The sequence below is a fragment of the Meriones unguiculatus genome, chromosome 8 (genome assembly GCF_030254825.1).
Source record: "Meriones unguiculatus strain TT.TT164.6M chromosome 8, Bangor_MerUng_6.1, whole genome shotgun sequence".
Classification (NCBI taxonomy): Eukaryota; Metazoa; Chordata; class Mammalia; order Rodentia; family Muridae; genus Meriones; species Meriones unguiculatus.
In genome coordinates, this window is record NC_083356.1 from 33,811,815 (window position 1) to 33,830,531 (window position 18,717).

At 45.7% G+C, this 18,717-nt stretch overlaps 1 protein-coding gene across 1 annotated transcript in view; it reads right to left on the reverse strand.

Moving 5' to 3' along the window:
- The window catches only part of Tg (thyroglobulin), a 186,370-nt gene extending 168,883 nt beyond the window's left edge, over nt 1-17,487 (reverse strand). Inside the window, exons 1-10 of the mRNA XM_060389330.1 lie at nt 17,421-17,487; nt 16,889-16,997; nt 15,862-15,959; nt 14,766-14,969; nt 14,284-14,443; nt 7,355-7,461; nt 6,588-6,731; nt 6,209-6,394; nt 1,911-2,996; nt 599-1,186 (exon numbers count right to left, since the gene is read on the reverse strand). Of these exons, the coding sequence (XP_060245313.1) occupies nt 599-1,186; nt 1,911-2,996; nt 6,209-6,394; nt 6,588-6,731; nt 7,355-7,461; nt 14,284-14,443; nt 14,766-14,969; nt 15,862-15,959; nt 16,889-16,997; nt 17,421-17,487 (2,749 nt within the window). The remainder of the gene's footprint in view (nt 1-598; nt 1,187-1,910; nt 2,997-6,208; nt 6,395-6,587; nt 6,732-7,354; nt 7,462-14,283; nt 14,444-14,765; nt 14,970-15,861; nt 15,960-16,888; nt 16,998-17,420) is intronic.
- Nucleotides 17,488-18,717: the final 1,230 nt, after the last annotated feature.

Genomic DNA, 18,717 nt, shown 5'->3' on the forward strand with positions numbered 1-18,717 from the left:
AAATCTTCCTTCAGAGCCAAAGAAGTGCAGCAGGAGCCACGGAGGATTGTGTTTGGTGACTGACAAGCAACGTATGCTTAGCTAGCTTTTGAATACAGTTTGGTACCACCTGCCTAGAGAATGGTACTGCCTAAGATAGGCTGGGCCCTGCTGCATATATTAACAATCAAGACAATACCCCGATGGGCCAATTGATTTAGGCATTTCCTCAATTGAGATTTTCTTCCCATACAATTCCAGGTGGTGCCAAATTGGCAATTAAAGCTAACTTGGACATCATGATATAGGACAGAAACTGAGGCACGCAGAAGTCATCTAATTTGAGGAAGTTCCTCACTAGACAGTTAATTCAGATTTGCTAGAGGGTATCACTCTACAAACATTGATCTGGGTCACCTATCTCTTGGATGGTACAGGAAGGTGGGTAGGTGGATGGATGGTTGGGTAGATGGGGGCTTGGGCAGACAGACATGAAGAATGAATGGACAGATAACTGTTGCCATGGCTCCCAAAAATTCTCTGGTCCCACCAAGGCTTTCCCACCAGAAAGTCTTTTCAAAGCAGACATGAAATTGAGTCTCTACATGAGTTAACTCACACGTTGGGATCTCGCCTGGCATAGTCCGAGTTCCATCCAGTTCCTGACCAGCCTCATCCACACACCAGCAGCTCCTGAGGTTGAAATGTGCCAGAGGTATGCTAAAGTCTGAGTAGGGCCCTGGGTATTGGCTGAGCTGGCCATTTAGAATCTGCCAAAAGATGTATGGATCCAGGAAAATGTTCTCCTCAGTCTGAGTTGGGGCTCCCTCCAGCACTACCTGTGGAACATCTCTAAGGGAAGGGTATTGTGCTAGCACTGGGAAGATGCCTTGCTGGCCAGCCTCATAAAGACTTTGAAGAAAGATACTGAAGTTTCCGGAAGCTGCTTCTCTGTAGCTCATGATCTTCGTCAGTGGTGTGGCTGGGGTCAGTTCCTGGTCTCCACTGTTCTGAGTGTTCCATTGTTCATACCACTCAAAAACCTGCTCGGGGGGTCCATCGCACTGCACACGCTTCCACTGCCCACTGACACTGCATTGTGGGATGTAGACAGTGGAGAGGGAGGACAGCATGCTTGAGTTAGAGAGCAGGATTTGCACTGCCCCAAGGAAAGCTTGTTCAGCACGTAACTGACAGACACTGGGACCTGGAGAAGAACAATGAGCAGATATTAAATAAATTGAATAAACCAGAAAGATCAAGGTGACTGCTTAACTATCAGTAGCAGAAACCTTAATAGTCCTAAATTCATGAATGACATTCAACCTGGTGACTAACCCAGTTACTGACATGACCGGTGCCACAGAAATGTATGTGGCACTTTCTGTCATATGTGTGTATGTATGTGTTTAAGCAAATGTGTGGAGAATATGTTTAAGAATATGTGGAGGCCAGAGCCTGTTGTAAGATGTCTTTTCAATCACTCTATCTTACTGTTTTAGACAGGATCTCTCACTAAGCCTGAAGCTTTCCAATTTAGACAGACAGGCTGGCCAGTGAGCTAGCCCTAGCTCCACCTGTTTCTACCTTCCCCATGCTCACAGAACTGGGGTTACAAATGTTCATTACCTATCATGATTTTAGGTGGATTCAAGAAAAGACCAATATGTTTGTGCAGCAAGTTTTACCAGCTGAGTCATCTTACTAGCTCAGGTATGTGCACTTTCTTAATAACAAACAAATATCTCTATTTGCTCATTAGAATGGCTAATACTGTCCAGGTTTCCATGGATAATATTTAGCTAAAGTAACTATTCTGTTACCTCAAGTTTGCTCTTCAGTCAAGAGCAAACTCAGTTTCTTACAATGTATGAAGTTCTGGCCTAAACAGAGACTCAAGAATCTTTAAATTAAATGCCTATCAGACTTACACTGCTTGGGTTCACCAATTTTACTTTGAGTTCCAGGAATAGCCTGACCTTCAGCATCAACGCAGTAACATTCTGAGTTGAAGCACTGGACAGGCAGGAAATATCCCTCACTAGTACATGTAGGGACAAAGAAGCTGGAGCCAGCAGGTTGACTGCCTGCGAGGCTTTGCATCTGAGCCCTTTGCTTCTCACACGTGGTGGGGCACCTTGGGCGTCCACCTCTGACTCTTGAGCCATCAAGTTCTTTGCCTTGGGAATCCACACACCAGCAATCACCAGCATAGCACTGGATATCCTCATAGCTTCCTTCGGCAGTGCATGATGGGACAAAAAGGCTTCCAGGTGTCTGTTTGCAGGCCTGAGCACTGAACACTGTTTCCATCACATCTCCTAAGTCTCTCGCTATATCTTCAGGAACAGAAATAGCACGCTGCAAGAAAACAAGAAATTCTGGAAGTTCCAGGAGCGAAGCAAGGAATTTTAAGGCATTTTGATTCTCTTGTAGGTTGACTTTGAAGCCAAAGGTACCCACAACTGGTTTATTCATAGCAACTGTCTTTTCAGAGACACGGAGAGTTTCTGGGGTAGAATTGGAGTCCAGTCCCACAGGGGCTAGATCAGTTGCTCTGTCTCCATCCTGGAATCCTGGGAGGCCAAGCTGCTGGAAAAACTGACTAAAGTTAAATGTGCTTCTTGTACCAAGGGCTCCCGATAAGTTAAACTGGGCAGCATTCACCAAAAATGTCCCTCCAAAGAGGTTTTGCTGGAGTCGCTTCGGGTTGATGGTGAACTGAAGAGCAAGACCTGCCAGCTCTCGGGAGGGGAAAATTGTTCTCATGGCTTCTCTGAGTAGATATCCTGATGCAGAAAGCTGTTGGTATTGCTCCACAGCCATAGAACGTACAAGCCCAGAGTCAACAAAGAGTGCCTTGATTGTAGGTGGGCAGGATGTGTCCAGTCTGGCACCACTCACGAAGACTGACCTGTCCTCAGAAGACAAGTCCTGTGGGTTGATGTAGCCTGGGGTTCCAAAGTAGAGACTAGACAAGGCTTGTTGTCTTTCTGAGGCACATGACTGGTCTTCGGCTGCATGAGACAGTAAAAACCATAGTTAGCAGAGCAAATGGTCCTAAGGATCCTCCCTTTGCCATGTCCCCATGTCTCTGGTAGTAAGATTTCTAAAGTTCACACAGCATTGTGGACCACTTCCTTTTTTGTTTGTTTGGGTTTTATTTGTTTATTTATTTGTTTGTTTGTTCTCTGCATAGGCTTGTCTGTCCTGAAATTCACTAGGTAGACCAGGCTGGCCTGGAACTCAGAGATCTGCCTGCCTCTGCCTCCAGAGTGCTAGGATTAAAGGAATGTGACACCACCACCTGGATTATTTCTTTTTTTTTTTTTCGTATCCACGTATGTCTTCCCTTCTCCCTTGAGCTTCCTAGTAGAGCTAGTTCTGAGGGTGAGTATTCCTGTCCCCATGACCACTTGGCCATCTCACACTAGCTTGATGCTTTTCTACGGCAAGTCTATGGGACACCAGCCCATTTTCTGAAATCCAGGTCACACTTGCATTGGTCTGAATAGTGTCTTTTAATTTTTTTTTTCTACATGGGGTCCCTAAATGAGAATTGAAAGCAAGGTCTTGGTAGACATAATAAAGTTAAGATGAGGTCATCTAGACTAAAGTAAGCTAGAAATCCAATGGTTGGTATCTCTATAAGAAGAGACAGGAAAGGGGCCATGTGAGGCTCAAGACAAACAGACTGGTGTGCTAGATGTAGTCTTGAAGCCAAAGAACACCACAATAGTCAAAGGGAGTTTGGATGGCCCTGTCTCCACCTTGACTTCTGAATTCCAGTGTGAGAACTGTGAGAGAACACATTTCTGCTGTGAGGCACCCACTGTGTAGCGATTGGTTCTGGCAGCCTTAAGAGCCCAGTTTGCTAACAAAGTCCCATTTGTGTTGCTAAGCTTCTGCTTCCCATCTCTCTCGCTGGAATTCTCAATGGACTTTAATGCTGTACCATATGCTCTTCCTGTGACTTTGATTCCTCTGGTGTGTGGTCTTGTCCAGTTTACAGTCTCTTCAGAATGAGACTTGTGCCAGCAATGCTGGTAGTGCTTTGAATAAGAAGCACTTTCTTTCCTGTATTGTGGTATGTAATATTAAAAACACAGCATATTCCATTACTGTATTATTTTCTATATAATAACACAAAAGTGAGGCCCCAGCAAGCACACTTAGGGAACCCCTTGGGTTTCTTGTCCTTTCTGTGAAATTGCTATTGAAAAAGATAAGTGACTTAGTCAACTCTGTGCATGGCCAAGACAATCTGTGTAAGTGTCCTTGGGAGGAAAAACAAAAACAAAAACAGAATGCAAACAGCATCTGGTTGTCTTCACATAGGTGAACATAAGCAAGCTCCATTCTCCATCATAAATTCACAAATCTTAGGGGACCTTCTAAAACACCACCACATTCTCAATTTGTAAAAATAAGTCTTTCCTCTTGATTCACACAGATGCCAGAAAGGAAGCCAGCCAATTTCCCTCTGTAACTAGGCAACAGAGAAAGAACTGGAACATGTAGAGGTGTGTGTGTGTGTGTGTGTGTGTGTGTGTGTGTGTGTGTGTGTGTTGGTAACATACAAAGCTGAACAGCAAGGCCATGGTGTCCTGTAATTGACATCACAGGAGGTGTGAAGCGATTGCATGGTTTCGCTTTCCTGCATACACTGAGAACTGAGCCCCTCCACACATTTGTTAGTTACTGCTGTTAAGGGCAAACAGAGTGAAAGCCTAAGACCCACCCACAGAGTTCTGGCTTTAACTTGGAAAGACACGATTCTTCGTTTTCACCCAAGGGCTACAGGATGCAACGTTCTCTAGGTTTTGATGCAACTGGGTGGTGTTTGCAAATACTTCCAAGGCAAGACCTTAAACTTTTTTTTAATGACACCTGTACATTCACCAAACAATATGAAGAATACCTAAAGTGTCAAGTGTAAAGAATTTAAAGGATTTCATGGGACTTGTTGTATCAAAATTCATTTCCATCTACTTTGAAGCCATGAGATTTGAGTTCTGTACTGTTTCAAGGTTTAGCTCCCCTGGTTGGAAGCCTATGAGGTCCTGCATTTCTCCCTCCCCCATTGCCACACCCTTCCCAATCCCTGGGGCCTTACTGAGATGCCTAGTGACAGGCTCCTGCCCTCCTCTGCCTTAGTACACCAGCTAGACCAAAGTCCTCCCCAGATGCACCTTTCTTTTCAGAACCACAGAATATGCTACTGTAGCAAAAGTGTCCCTGTAAGTGCCACTGGTTCAGATGGGGCCACACTGGATAGAGAATTCTTAGTCCAACCCAATTTATATTATTTTAAAAACAGACAAGAAGACATAGGGAAGGTGGCAAAGATTGAAGAAGGGAGCCAAAGGACAGCTCGCCTCCCCCAGAGCAGGGAGGCAAGAGAGGCTCCTGATGCAACCTGCAGAACAGGCTCTGCTCCCACCTAGGTTTTGGACTTCTAGTCTTCAGACCTATAAGCTGGTGCTTGAGCTTTGGTTGTTGTAAGGGACCCAGTTTTGTATTCATATAGGACAACAGCCCTAGGGAGTCATGACCTCTCCACTATCTTTCCTAAGGACACGGAGGTGATTTTTTAATTGGCTGCCTTATCTCAGGCCCAAGGCTTCCTCCAACTCCTGTCCTATCACTGCTGGAAAGCATATATCTCACACACAGCCCAACAGACCTCTCAGGATGAACCTCATAGGAGCCTTCCTTTCCTACAGCATGAAGCCTAAGCCTTGGTTATGAGAAGGGATGCGGTCTTGCTCCTTTTTGCCTCTCCCCACCCCAGAGTCAAAAAGTGCACCCCATACTTCAACATTATCTCCACCATCCTTGCAGGGCCAGGGCCTATAGGAAGAGCCTTGGTTACAGACACTCTGAGCAACTGTCCCTCACCCATGAAGCCTTCCTCAGTGCTTTGAAATAGTATTCCCCTACTTTGCCTTGGTGCTCCGTCAGCTGCCTGTACACACTCCTCCTACAGCACATGAAGACTCGGTCCTTTTTTCCTTTTTTGTTATTTATAAGTCCCCGGCATTCCTTAGGTTTTCTGAGGAAGTAACACAGGAACAAAAACCTACTGCAAGTTAATAGCAGTATCCTGACTTCAGTCATATACAGCTTGAAGGACCTCTGGGGGCCATCCAGTCATCAGTTAATTAGTGAGCTTCTGAGAGAAAGGCTCTGTGGAGAGGAGAACGTTCACACCTAAGAGAACACTTACCACAAGATGGTGGCTGCCCTTGCTGCCGAGTGCCAGGGATCTCTATCCCCTGGGCATCTACACACCAGCACATCCCTTCCGTCTGGCACTGTACTGCTTGGTAGTCCCCACTTCTGTGGCAGCTCGGGATGTATGGGTGACCAAAGCTAGTGGCAGCAAACTGTTCTACTTCACACTTGGTGGGGCCTAGAAGAGACCACACAGCAAAGGAGATAAGTGTGAGTAAGTTCTGTGTGTCCACAGCCTGCATGGATATTTGCCGCCCCAGAGCTAAATCCCTAAACTTACTTTGGTGCAACAGCCATGTGGATGTAAGTAACCCAATGACTCCAGCAATTCCAAGGCAAGAGCACATATCTGTTACTAGCTAGTTACTTACATCGAAATCTTCCAGAGATGACTAACTGAATGGCCAGGAAGCGTCTCTGCAATATCCGGTACATGGTGCTTTGAGTGAAGGTGGAGGCCCGGTCCAAGCCAGCAAAAATGGTGTCATAAATTTCATCCAGTAGCAACTCCAAACCTGAGCAAATGCAGATATCATTTCTGGGATGGGCTCCCCAGGAAAGAAAGCTCTAACCTTGCTAAGATAACAGATGTCAGAATGTCAGAATCTGTGCCAGCAGCATTATGCAGCGGGCCCAGGTATGTCCATCCTTTAGACATTGCAAGTTGTCATCACTTACAAAGTTCATGCTCGAAAACCACGCAACAGAGTTACAAAAGAATAGAAATGGTGACAACATTTTAAGTAGGTTTGTGGTTTTTATAGGGCCACATCTGGGCCATAGGTTGGACATGCCAGGAATAGTACTCTAATAGTTTACAAAGTCAGGGCTGCTGTTGTTGCTGTGCGGGTTTGAAAGCACAGAGGAATGTTTCCTAGGGAATGAGGCTGAAAACCTGTCCTGCTTCCACTTATCACTAAGCAAGGTGAGCACCTCTTTCAGCCTGCAGTGACACCAACACAAGCAAGCAGGAACTTCAGCAGAGTACCAGAGACGAAATCTGGCTAAGGCTGTGTCTTCTTCCACACCCATAACAACCTAACAAGGATGTAGAATGCCAGTGCTATTTTTGCCTTAGGCACTAGACTCCAAGAATTACACTTGATCCCTTCACATTGCCAGAAGTGTGGCTGATTACCTGTCTCAGCCAGCTCCCGCCCCTGGCTGTCAGCACAATAGCAGTACCCAGACACTTCAGGGAACCTGCTCCGGAAGGAACTGAAGGTCACAAATGCATCTGGAAACCTGACAGAAAGGAAGATGCCTGGTCACCATTTCATAAAAGATGACTCATCCTCGATCAAAATCAATGGGGCAGAGGCCTCAGCTGGGAAACTGCATTTGCAGCTCTTCTCTAGGTTGGCTTAACTTAGCCAGAGCAAGGTTAGACTGTGCTTAGCTAACTTATACCAATTAGCCCTTTTCCTCATGTGTGGCATTTGGGCATTCTGTATTCACACAACTGTCTTGGAGGACCAGAGAGAAAGCAAGTCATGAGTACTACATCAGCTTCCCCAACAGAGCAACAGCAGAGTCCAAAGGCCAGATTTGTGTTACAAGTATATGGCAGGACCAGAGGGCCTCATTTTGTGAGAGCAACTGCTTCCAGAGCTTTCTACAGTTTTTAAGAGCTTGTGGAGAAGAAGCCAGGTTCTGTTATAGGAGATCTGTAAGGAGGAAAAGTTTCCATTCCATCATTAAATGCCACAAAATCCAAACTATTTCACCATTTGTTCCTGTAGGCTGAAGAAACGCTTGTCTTTCCTGGAGAAGGCTAAATGGAGCCCATTTTCTGGGTCCCCATTTTTGCATTTGAGGAGTCTAAAGTACTAAGAGTCATTGAAGACATCCTCCCATGGACAATGAGGTAGTCAGCAGAGAATTTTTCTTCTTTATTCAATACCAGGAGATGTTTCATGCCCTATGTAACTAGCGGATTATGTTCAGGTGAGCGCTTCTACCTGTGTCTGAAAACCTCTGGCCTATGTGGCTCTCCACACACAGAGTTCTATTGCTACATAGTAACTTCTAGCAGAATACTAAAACAACCTGCACATCCAATGGTGGTGAAATAAGGTGAATTATATTTGAATTATATTAACCCCCCAAAATACTACAGATGAGGGTGATACTCATTAAAGAGCATAAGGAAACATCATTGAAAATGGAGAAGTATAAGACAGCAAATACATCATAATCGTTACCACAAAAATCCAGCTCTGAAAGGCAATGTATTGGGGAGCACTGTCCAGTTCTGAAGATGCAGAGACCCAAGTATTAGTTCACTCACACGGAAGATATGAGCACAATATCAACTGGTTCCTTACCGGAGGTAACTCTAGAGTCCAAAGGGCAAATTTGCTTTACAAATACATGAAAGTGCTATGGAATTACAATTCTGTTACAATGTTGCTCGTCCATTATTGTGGGCTTGTGGTATATGTGGAAATGAGTGCTGTCATAAGCGGATTAGTAGAAATGAAAAGCTCCGTTTGCTTTATTTCCACAGAAAGGGGATATATAATTTTAAAGTTTTCCAGGCAGTGGTGGTGCACATCTTAATCCCAATACTTGGGAGAAAGAGGCAGGTGGATCCCTATAAGTGTGAGGCCAGCCTGATCTATAAAGTGAGTTCCAGGATAGCCAGGGCTACACAGAGAAACCCTGCCTCAAAAACAAAACAAACGAGAGAGAGAGAGAGAGAGAGAGAGAGAGAGAGAGAGAGAGAGAGAGAGAGAGAAAGTTCATTCATTGGAAACTGGGATAATTTGGTTTTAAAAGTGGTAATGATAGTAAAGTAATTGCTTCTATTTGTTGAGCCTTTGCAAAAGACAACTGCAAAAGCACCCACTATTCATCCACTCATTAATGCTCCTTACAAGATATTTGTATTGTTTTTATCTTATTTTGAGATGAAGATGGTGAGAAATTTGGGCTGGCATGGTGGCCTAATGGTAGTACCTTGATTTACATCTGGCTCTATCCAACATCTGATCCCTGTATACACTAATAGTGTTTTTCAGTGTGCTTTGGGCTTGGTTCCTGTCTCATGTCCTTTGATACACATGTCTGTTATTCTGTGAATGCTCCATGCCTCACTTACCCTGACGTCTAAGAGATGTTGAAGGACACATGACGTACCAGTCCTCCAGATACTGAGAGGGATCAGACATCCACTCCAGCAAATGGCACAGATGTTTAAATTACCCTACAACATGAAGTGCTGAGGCAACCAAAGCCCCCCCCCCAACCCAGGGGAAGGCATGACTCTCCAGGGTCTTTGCAGAATTTCTATTCTGCCATTTAATAGTCAAAGCCCCCTTCTTGGAGTTGCTGGTCTTATGAACAGACCAGTACAAACTATTGCTCTCTTTGTGGCCTCTCTTGATCTCTTCCCCTGCCTGCATACCTTCCTCTCCCTGACTTCAGTGAGGGAAAGGGTCCTTCCATCCTCTCAGGACTGTTTCCTGGAGGTCTGCTATTGCCACTACCTAGGACTGCCCTCAGTGCCTGTGGAGCAGACCTCGTGCCTCCGTGATCCTCTCTCCATCAATTCTGTGTTCAATGAGAAGGCCTGGGAACCTTGAGTAAGTGTGGCAGAACTCTTGCCTTGGCTTGCCATATTGATTGTAGCTATCAATATTACTCAAGAGTAGTAATAAGCAATGTGTATTGGTAGGAAGGGATTGTCAAGCTATATAGCCAAATATGGTTTTGATACTGTTCCTTTAGTAAGGACCCAAAGACCACAGCTCCTTCCATCTTTAATAGAATAAAGAGGTATGTTTGCCAAGAAACTAGATTATTCTTAAAAATAATTTCTTCCCTGGCTATAGTCAAAGCTCAGAGGCAAATACAAATCCCCTTACACTGCTATAACTTTAAAGAAAGATTGTTCTAGACCAATCCTTGCCTTGTCTTATTTTCTCTTCTCACAATTTCTCCATGATTTCCATTAACATCCTTTATCCTGTTCTAGGCATATACAAAGAAAGGAGGAAGATAAAACCAATATGCTTAATGAAATGAAAAAGTGTTTCATCTCGTGGGAAAGGTCAAGTCTCACAATGACAAGAGCAGAACCCTTCAGAAGAAAAAAAAACTAGAGTAGAGGTGAGTGGTGTTCAGTTTGAGCCTCCCCAGACTTAGAGTGATTACAAATAGAGCCCTGTGAAATCTGGGTGGCTGGTTGTTTACAGGGTGCCATTCATGCCTCTGTCTCCCTTGCAACACTCTCCACATTGTTAAGTTCTCTTATTCTTCCCGTGGGCAGGCCTCCGGAAACCTAACCTGCAACTAACACATTAATAAAGTTAACAATCTGCCAGTTCACTCCTGCACTGGAGCAGATAGTCCTTAGGAGATGGCCACACACAGCATAGCATGGTAACCAAGTTAAATTGATTACCAATAGGTGGCCCTGAAGGTGACCAGATGATCTGTCTGTGAGGATTTCCCCATAGTCCTCTATATACCAGTTACAATGATGTTTCAGTATATGTCAAGGGGCTCCTGACTCCTTCCACAAGACAACTGAGATAACAGATGTGCTACAGCATTTCAGGTAAATGAATGCTGTAAATGAGGCTTGTTGCTAAGCAGGCAGGGCAAGCATAGTAACTGATGACGGGTTGATACAAGAATTTTAAATATCTAAAACCTTGATAATGTCACAGTTGTGCTTCAAGTTCTGCAGGACTCCATCTGTAGCTTGGGGTAAGACAGAGTCCCACAGTCATGACCAGGCTGTGGCTGTAAAGAAAATGGGGCATCTCGAAGAGCCAGAATAGCTACTGCCTGTTCCAACATGGCTTCTAAGTTTTTAGCCAGGTTGCTATAGTAAGTGATTGCTTTTCCTCATAGGGAAAAAGGCCCTACAATGCCAAGTTTAAGCACAAATCACAGCACAGTACATTAAAACCTCACAGGGGATTTGAAAGTACTGTTCCTGGTCTTGGGATTTCTATGCCCCCCCCCCCCCGAAATAATTCAGTTGTTTTTGCCACATCTCCAAGGAGTATTCCAGAGTCAAATTGTGGCTTTTTCCTCCCAAGTACATTTTCTACCATCTACAGAGCCATCCCTGACTCTCCTCTCCCTCTCCTCCAGATGTTTCTTCCCCAGATTTCTAAGTCCTGTGTGATAAATATGTCTCCAATAGAGCTCCATCTCTTAAGCACCATTGCTTCCTTTAGATGGAGCCACTATCATCTGGAACTTGGAACTTGGGGTGCATTCCCAGTACTCACTCACAGGATCTGGTAGTATTTATGCAAGCCTTTCCAACTCGAACCCTCACCCTACTCCCAGGCCTTAATATGTTTGAGGCAATGTCAAGGACATACAGTAAAACAAATTGTTCACTGATTATCTAAAATCCAACTACAACTGGCCTATATTATATCTGTCAACCCCAGGTGAGCTCAGCCTATTCAATGTGGATTCCACAGCTCCTTCCATTGGTCCAAAGGAGTCACTGGGCCTGGAGTGGCCAGATCTACAGAGTAACAGAAAATTCCTGATTACCACTCAGCTTGCAATAATCAAATCAACTACCCAGCCGTTCCCATGACCTTTCCAGGGGAGAACTTGTTCAAAGCTATGCTTACAGAGAGAGAGAGAGAGAGAGAGAGAGAGAGAGAGAGAGAGAGAGAGAGAGAGAGCTCTCATTTCAGAAATGAGTTCTTTTGTTTGCATTAACAATGAATACTTGATTCTCAACTTTTGTGTTTAACTAGACTGCCCTCTTGTGGCAGTTACGGTGAACTGAGCCTCATATTCAACGTGGTCCCCTGTAAAGGTCTTAAAACTGGGGTTGTAGACCCACTGTGTGCAAAATTCTGTGCCTTATGCTGTGGGAGAAAAGAAATGAGTCATATATATACAGACAAGTGACAATTTTCTATACACCTCTAAAGCCTACTATGCTTCCTAGAGTGGGTTCTTTCAATTCTTCCATGTTTCTTGGTTATATTCCAGATTCTATGCCTTCTAATTGTGTCTGTATTTTTTTATAATTTTTATTTTTTTATATTAATCACAGGTTATTATTTTTAATCACATCTGTATTAAAGCTGAAATCTGACTCCTTGGATGCAGCTAGCCTTCAGTTGGATGTGAAGATGAGCTTTCGGTTAGTTGGGCTGCCTGATGATCCTGTGCTCCCAGTTAAGCTAATCACTTAGTTGCCAGGGGTGAGAGTAAGGTGGTGAATCTAACCTACATTTCCTGAAACTGGATAATGCAAGAGAATTCCCTGAAGGTGAGCATGTTGGGATGATGCATGTTCTCAGTGGCTTCATAGGTGAAGTGTCAGGAGAGCTTAACCACAGCCCAGTGAACAGAGCACAAGTTCCATTTCCCAACGGCGAACACTGAGGAGGCTCTGGGAAGTTGAATGACCAGGTCACCTTGCAAAGCAGTGGCAGATGAAGACTGAAGGTGGTAGGGGCAAAGGCTATGGGGCAGGATAGTACTAGAAACAGACAAAGCTGGCAGGAGTGAGGTGGCCAAACTCCGAGGGACCCAGGACACAGAAAGGTTTGGTACAAAGCATAGTTCAAAGCTAGCCTCTTAACCACATAAACAAATGCATACAACCTCTGACCTCAGTCTTTAAAGCCATATTGTGAAGTTTTGTATTCTAGGTTGAATGTATGAAATCACTGATAATGAATTTTGTGATAATGAATTTTGCAGGGTGTGATCTAATGAAAAGGCTAAGCTTCTAAAGTATTATGCAACTCAGATCAAGTTTGCCTATGGGAGCTGCACTTGGGTCATGGTCTGTGACCCCCTCCGGCACAACACATGGGAATGTTCTCTCTCACATGGCAACTGGCTGTTCTGGAAGGCAGCCATGTGGGGGCTCAGATTCTCCCTTGGCAGTGTTCACATAGGCTGGTGCTTTCTTTCATTGTGTTCAGAACGGTCTGACATTATTTAAAGTCTGAATGGCCCTTCACAATCATGGGCTGCTCTATAATAGCTGGACACTACCTGGATATTTGGGTTAGAGTGTATAAGGTGCTTCTCATTTTATATTTGTTAATTTGAAGGGTGAAGTCCTTCACAGGTGCACACACATTTGGAACTTACAGAAATGCATGTGCATCACCATACCCAGGCTTTCTAATGGGCTCTTTTCTCTTGGATAAGGATGCCCTTTCTGTCCACTCTTTACTGCAGCCCTCATCTCCTGTGTGGTCCTCATCAGCTGTGTGGTCCTTCATATTACTCTCTGCTCCTGCTTCTATCCAGACCCAAGACACTCATCCAATCATCGGATCATATGTAAAGAACCTTTTTCTTATTGTTTTTTTTCTTTTAATAATTAAATCTGAGACTTGCACTAGCCATTTTGGATTGTATTAGCATACCATGCTTCAGAATCAACTTCTCTAGCTCTGACACCTTCTTTTGAGCAGCTATACAAATGTTTATGGTATGTTACATGTAATCAGCCACTCCCTACTTGAGGAACAGTAGCTTTTCTCCCTAGTCCTCTGCTAGGATGTGTAGGTCTTCATACTCTGGTGTTTTCATTTGCGTGGTAGGCTGGTGAAGCAAAGACTATGTGGTGATGAGGTGATCCCTCATAGACTGCCACAGAGTGTCACTACTTCAGAGGATTAGGAGGTGTGGCTGTGTTAGAGGAAGTGTGTCACGGAGGGGGTTTCAAAAAGTCCCTGCCAATCCCAGAGTCTCTTTCTCTTTATGCTTATGGATCAGGACTCAGGACATAGCTCTCAGCTACTGCTCTAGTACCATGATGACAATGGACCAAACCTCTAAAGCTATAAGCAAGCCCCCAATTAGATGCTTTCTTTTTTTAAGCATTGTCGTGGTCATGATGCCTCTTCACAGCAATAGAACACTACTTAAAACCATATAATTGTAATTTCAATAGCTATTCCCAGCTGGCCTTGTTAAAAGTGTTGCGTACAGGATGAACTTTCCTGTCAGTGACAAATGAGGATGAGGCATCTCTTAATTCTCCACCAGGCTCAATGTGACAAATGACACTCTCAGATCCTAATGCACACATAAGCTTGAAGAGCCCCTTACCTGTTGTAGCTGTGGATCAGATCAAAAATCATCATGTCTGTGGTGTTGACAAACTTGCACTGGACAGGCATAAAGTCCCCATCTGCAGAGCACTGGGGTGGTGACTTGTCTCCTACACCATGGAGGAGGCGGCGGTTTCTTATCTCACAGCTCCTTGGACCTAAACATTTTCATGTAAAACTGTTCAGTTCTTATGCATGGGTAGGTAGGTACTGATGCTACCCATGTGACCCATGGAAACCTATCAGTGCCCAAGACAAGCCACCTGAGGCTCACAAGCATTTGTTGAAATCCTGTTTGTGCTTGTAGTTGTCAGCCAGCAAGCAAGGCTCTGTGGAGTGATCTAAAGCCATGCAACCGTCTCTGTGCTATTTTCCCTCTCCCTCAAAGGCCAGGCACTCTGTGTTGTCAAGCATGGGATTTGTGAGGAGCCAAACTGTAGCCCACCCAGGGAATCTGGTGCCCATGACAGTGACACTTACACCGCGTCGGCCTCCCCAGCTGGCGGGTACCATACACCTCCATGCCCTCTGTGTCTACACACCAGCATTGCGCTTGCCACAGGTCACACTGGACTGGTGCATAGCTGCCTGAATCCTGGCACTGAGGAAGGTAGCGAGCATCTGTGCTGTTGATGTAGCTGCTCAGCAGGATCTGCTGCCTGTGTAACTGGCAGAAGGACAGACCTGGGGATACAAAGAGAAGTAACAGAGAGTTGTTGGGGAGCAACAGGGTCAGGATCAAGCCCAGGAGGGCCCTTCCTCCCTGAGGGACACTCAGCTGGACTTTCAGAAGGCTCTGACTTCTTGGGAACTGAGTTAGAGGGCAATGTCTCTCTAGCACCCTGGCACTGTAGAGCAGCTCCTGGTATGGTTAACAGAGTGTCTTAGTCGGGATTTCTTTGAGGCTGCCCGTGTTGCCTGAAAAGCTGCTTCACTACTCTGCATTTTTCTCCCTCTCTAGAAGTGAGACGACAGCTGACTCCCTCCGGATGTGGGAGGAAAAGCCACTTCTGTTTGCTCCCATGGAATAGCTGCCATACACCAGCCTTACCACATTGCAAATCCTCACATGGGTGAGGTAGGTTCTCTGTTCATTTTGTAGATTGGGGTTGAGAGAGCAGGTGACTTTGGTTAACATCATAATGTCAGAGAGTGTGAAGGGCCCCAAACCAGGGTCCCCAAACCAGCCATGCTGGCCAGACACTCAGAACTATCGTCTACCACTGAAAAAGAGCTTCCCCTTTAAGCCCTTGCTTTCACCATTGGATAACACTTTGCTGAGAGCTCTGACCTGGCTTGGAACCCCTCTATGTCTGCTGCTCATATCTGACTCAGTATGGGGCACACTGGCTGGCTCATGGGAAGTCCTTGCTAGGTATTGGCTAGACTAGAGCGTCTCATATGATTTTCATAGTGGTCTTTAGGAAATTGGACTTCTGCATATTCAATGATGAGGAGCCAGCAGCCCTTAGGGGAACTTGCCCGATTCACTTCCTTAAGCCTAGTGTTTGTCCCTAGATGTGCTGTGTCCCACTGTAAGGGCCCCTGTCCCGCTACATGCTCCTGTGTTACTTACAAGCTGTTGGCCTTCCTTGCTGCCTGCTGCCAGGTACTTCCCTGCCATCAGCATCTACACACCAACAGGATTGGCCATCATTTTTGCACTGGATTGTCCTGAAGAGAGAAATACCATGCGACACCCTGATAGTTTTCTGACTCCACATTCTGGTCCCAGCTCAGTGAGACCAGGGCCTAGCGAGTCACACAGGAAAGCCAAAGCTGTGCTCAATCAAGGCCAATAGAGAGAGTTCCTGGGGGGGGGGGTGTCTACACTGAGAGTTGCAGGGTGGCCTGGGGCAGAAGGTGGCTGGGTAGAGTGTGTGTGGATCCTCCTGGGGACAAGGCAGGCCTGGAACTTCAGAGAGAAACTTACATACAGATGTCAAAAAAGGGAGACATACTCCTTAAGCCCTCCTTCACAACCCTGGATTCCCAGAAGTCCTGACTAGAGCTAGGCAGCAGTTTGTGCCTATGGGAAGCTTGCATAAGGGACAGAAGCAGGGAGGGTTTCCCACAGTTAGAGGTGAGGGCTGTGTGTGTGACTGCACAGTAGAGGGGAAGAAGGACTCTTGATACACAGGAGAGAGAAGCTTAGACCGTAACCTCACTCACTCAGGACCCAAGATGTGTCAGGGTATCTGCAAAAGTCCCTTTCACAGCAGAGGTCTCCGGAGGGAAGTGGCCTAGCAGCCCAGGGAGGCTATGAAAACAGGGTCAGCCAACTAACAGGCAGTCCCTGCTTTGTCTTGCCAGGGTGTGGGAGGGTGGAGTGGGTGCCTAGGAGCACCCTTACCTCTATTTGACCTTTATGAAAAAGGCCTCGTAAGCTATGTTTTAAAGCAGTTAAGATAAAGCTTCAGCAACACTTGAGAGGCTGTCAGCAGCAACGCGCTGTCTGTATGTGAGGACAGAGAGGGAGCCCTCCCAAATGACAGCACAGTTCAAGAATCTGGGTGGGTACGATTGGGGATCACAGGGACAAGATATGAGAGGTTATTCAAGGTGTTTTAGGATTCTAGAACTCCTACTAAAGCCAGTCTTACTGGAAGCTTCCGTCTTCTGAGCACTGTGGAACATAGTCAGCCTGCTTCAGAAAGGCCCTCTCCCTCTGCAGCTCACAGGGACGGAGTGGTTGTGCGTCTACCTGGTATTCTATGCGAATGGAAGAGATACGTGAAAAGGATGTAGGTCAGGTTCCATCCCCACCCCCAACAGCCCTTCATATACAGTCACAAGTCTTTACCTTCCCAGTGTTATTGACAGCCCTTAATGATATCCCCAGCACATGATTAGTTCGTTTAATCATCTGTACTCTCCCAGGAGGTAATCAGAATATCTCCATTCTCCCAGTTTCTTTATCACTACTCCACCATTTCCTAGCTCTGGGACCTCAGGCAATTCAGACCACACCTCTGAAACTCTCTCATTGGAACAGCAAAGGGCAAATATCTAGCCTCTGGGCATTTGTGTAGTTAGATGAGGTCAGGCATGTCCAAGGGCCCTGGCTGGAGCCTGACAGAGCCCCGTGCCTGAAAACTTCCTCCTCAAAACCGCGGCCTCAGCCTTAGAACTTACCAAAGATGTTGGCTGCCACCAGGCAGACTGAGTTTAACAAAATGAAGACCCACAAGACCAGGGCCATCTTCCTGCCTGCTCCTGGGGTGAAGGGATAGGAGCAGTCCCGCCTGAGTCTCCTCGTCAGGGAGCCTTTATAGCACAGCGGCGGGCACTGCTCTCCTGTTCAAGGACACTTGACAGGCCACTGGCTCACCTTGTTTTCTCTGCCAGTCACAGGAACTCCCTCTACTCGAGTCTGCTCCCCCTAAGAATACTCGAGTGCTCAGTAGGGTGATGACTCCAAGATGTGGGGACAAGAAATGGGAGGGTGGTACTAAAATTACTCTTCACAAGCAGATGCCAGGGTTGTACGTTAGGAGTGACAGAGCTGGATTGTACCTCTGTGAAAGATAAATAGCTGCCTCCTTTCCTCCCGATTACCTCACTGCCCCCTTCTTCTCTCCTCTCCTTCCTTTCTTCCTTCCTTCGTTCCTTCCTCCACTATTGTTTTAGAGCCCAACATCTGTAGGTACTATTCTAGAAAATGAAGCCACGGCAGAAAACAAAACAGCAAAATTATGCCCTCATTAATATTGAACGTGAGAATTGTACTGAAAGAAGCCAAGTATACCTCCCATATCTATTCTCACATGAATGAGCACACACATGCATATCTACACATCTTTTTCTCTAGTCCATCTTTTCTGGAGACTAAGCCCTTCTAAGCTAGCAGAGACAAGAAGTGGGATTCTCTTCAAACATAAGGCCCATAGGTCCCTGCAGTTTCTCTCAGGATCAGCTTCCCTCCTTTCCAGCTGCCCTTGCATAACCTATGAAAATGAGCCTTATGGCTGAGCCCCAACTTCCTTCTCAGAAACAAAGCTGAGATGACAGCAGCCATACAAGCTCACTTGTCTGCAGGGTCTCTTCAAGAAAGCAAATAAAGAATCGAGGAGGGTGGCTCATCCATGTAGTCACCATTGTTGTTATTATTTTCCCAATGTGCAAAGGGCATCATTGTGCCTGGTAGTGACAAGTACACAGAACTACCTAGCAGGACAAAGGGCAGAGGCCAGTGAATAACATATCACCGAAGGAACGGAGGAGGAACATGTCCGAATCTGAAGAACAGTGTCCTTGGAAAGTGGAAGGAGAGTTATGGGAAGAGGGCATGTCTCCCATTTGGGCAGACATCAAGGGCTCACTCTCTGTGCTGAATATAGACTGAGGTAGGGGGAAGGGGAGGGCTAAAGAGACCAGGCTGGTTGACTATGGCTTTCATGGTCTTGGACGTAAGTGCCCAACTGTGGCAACT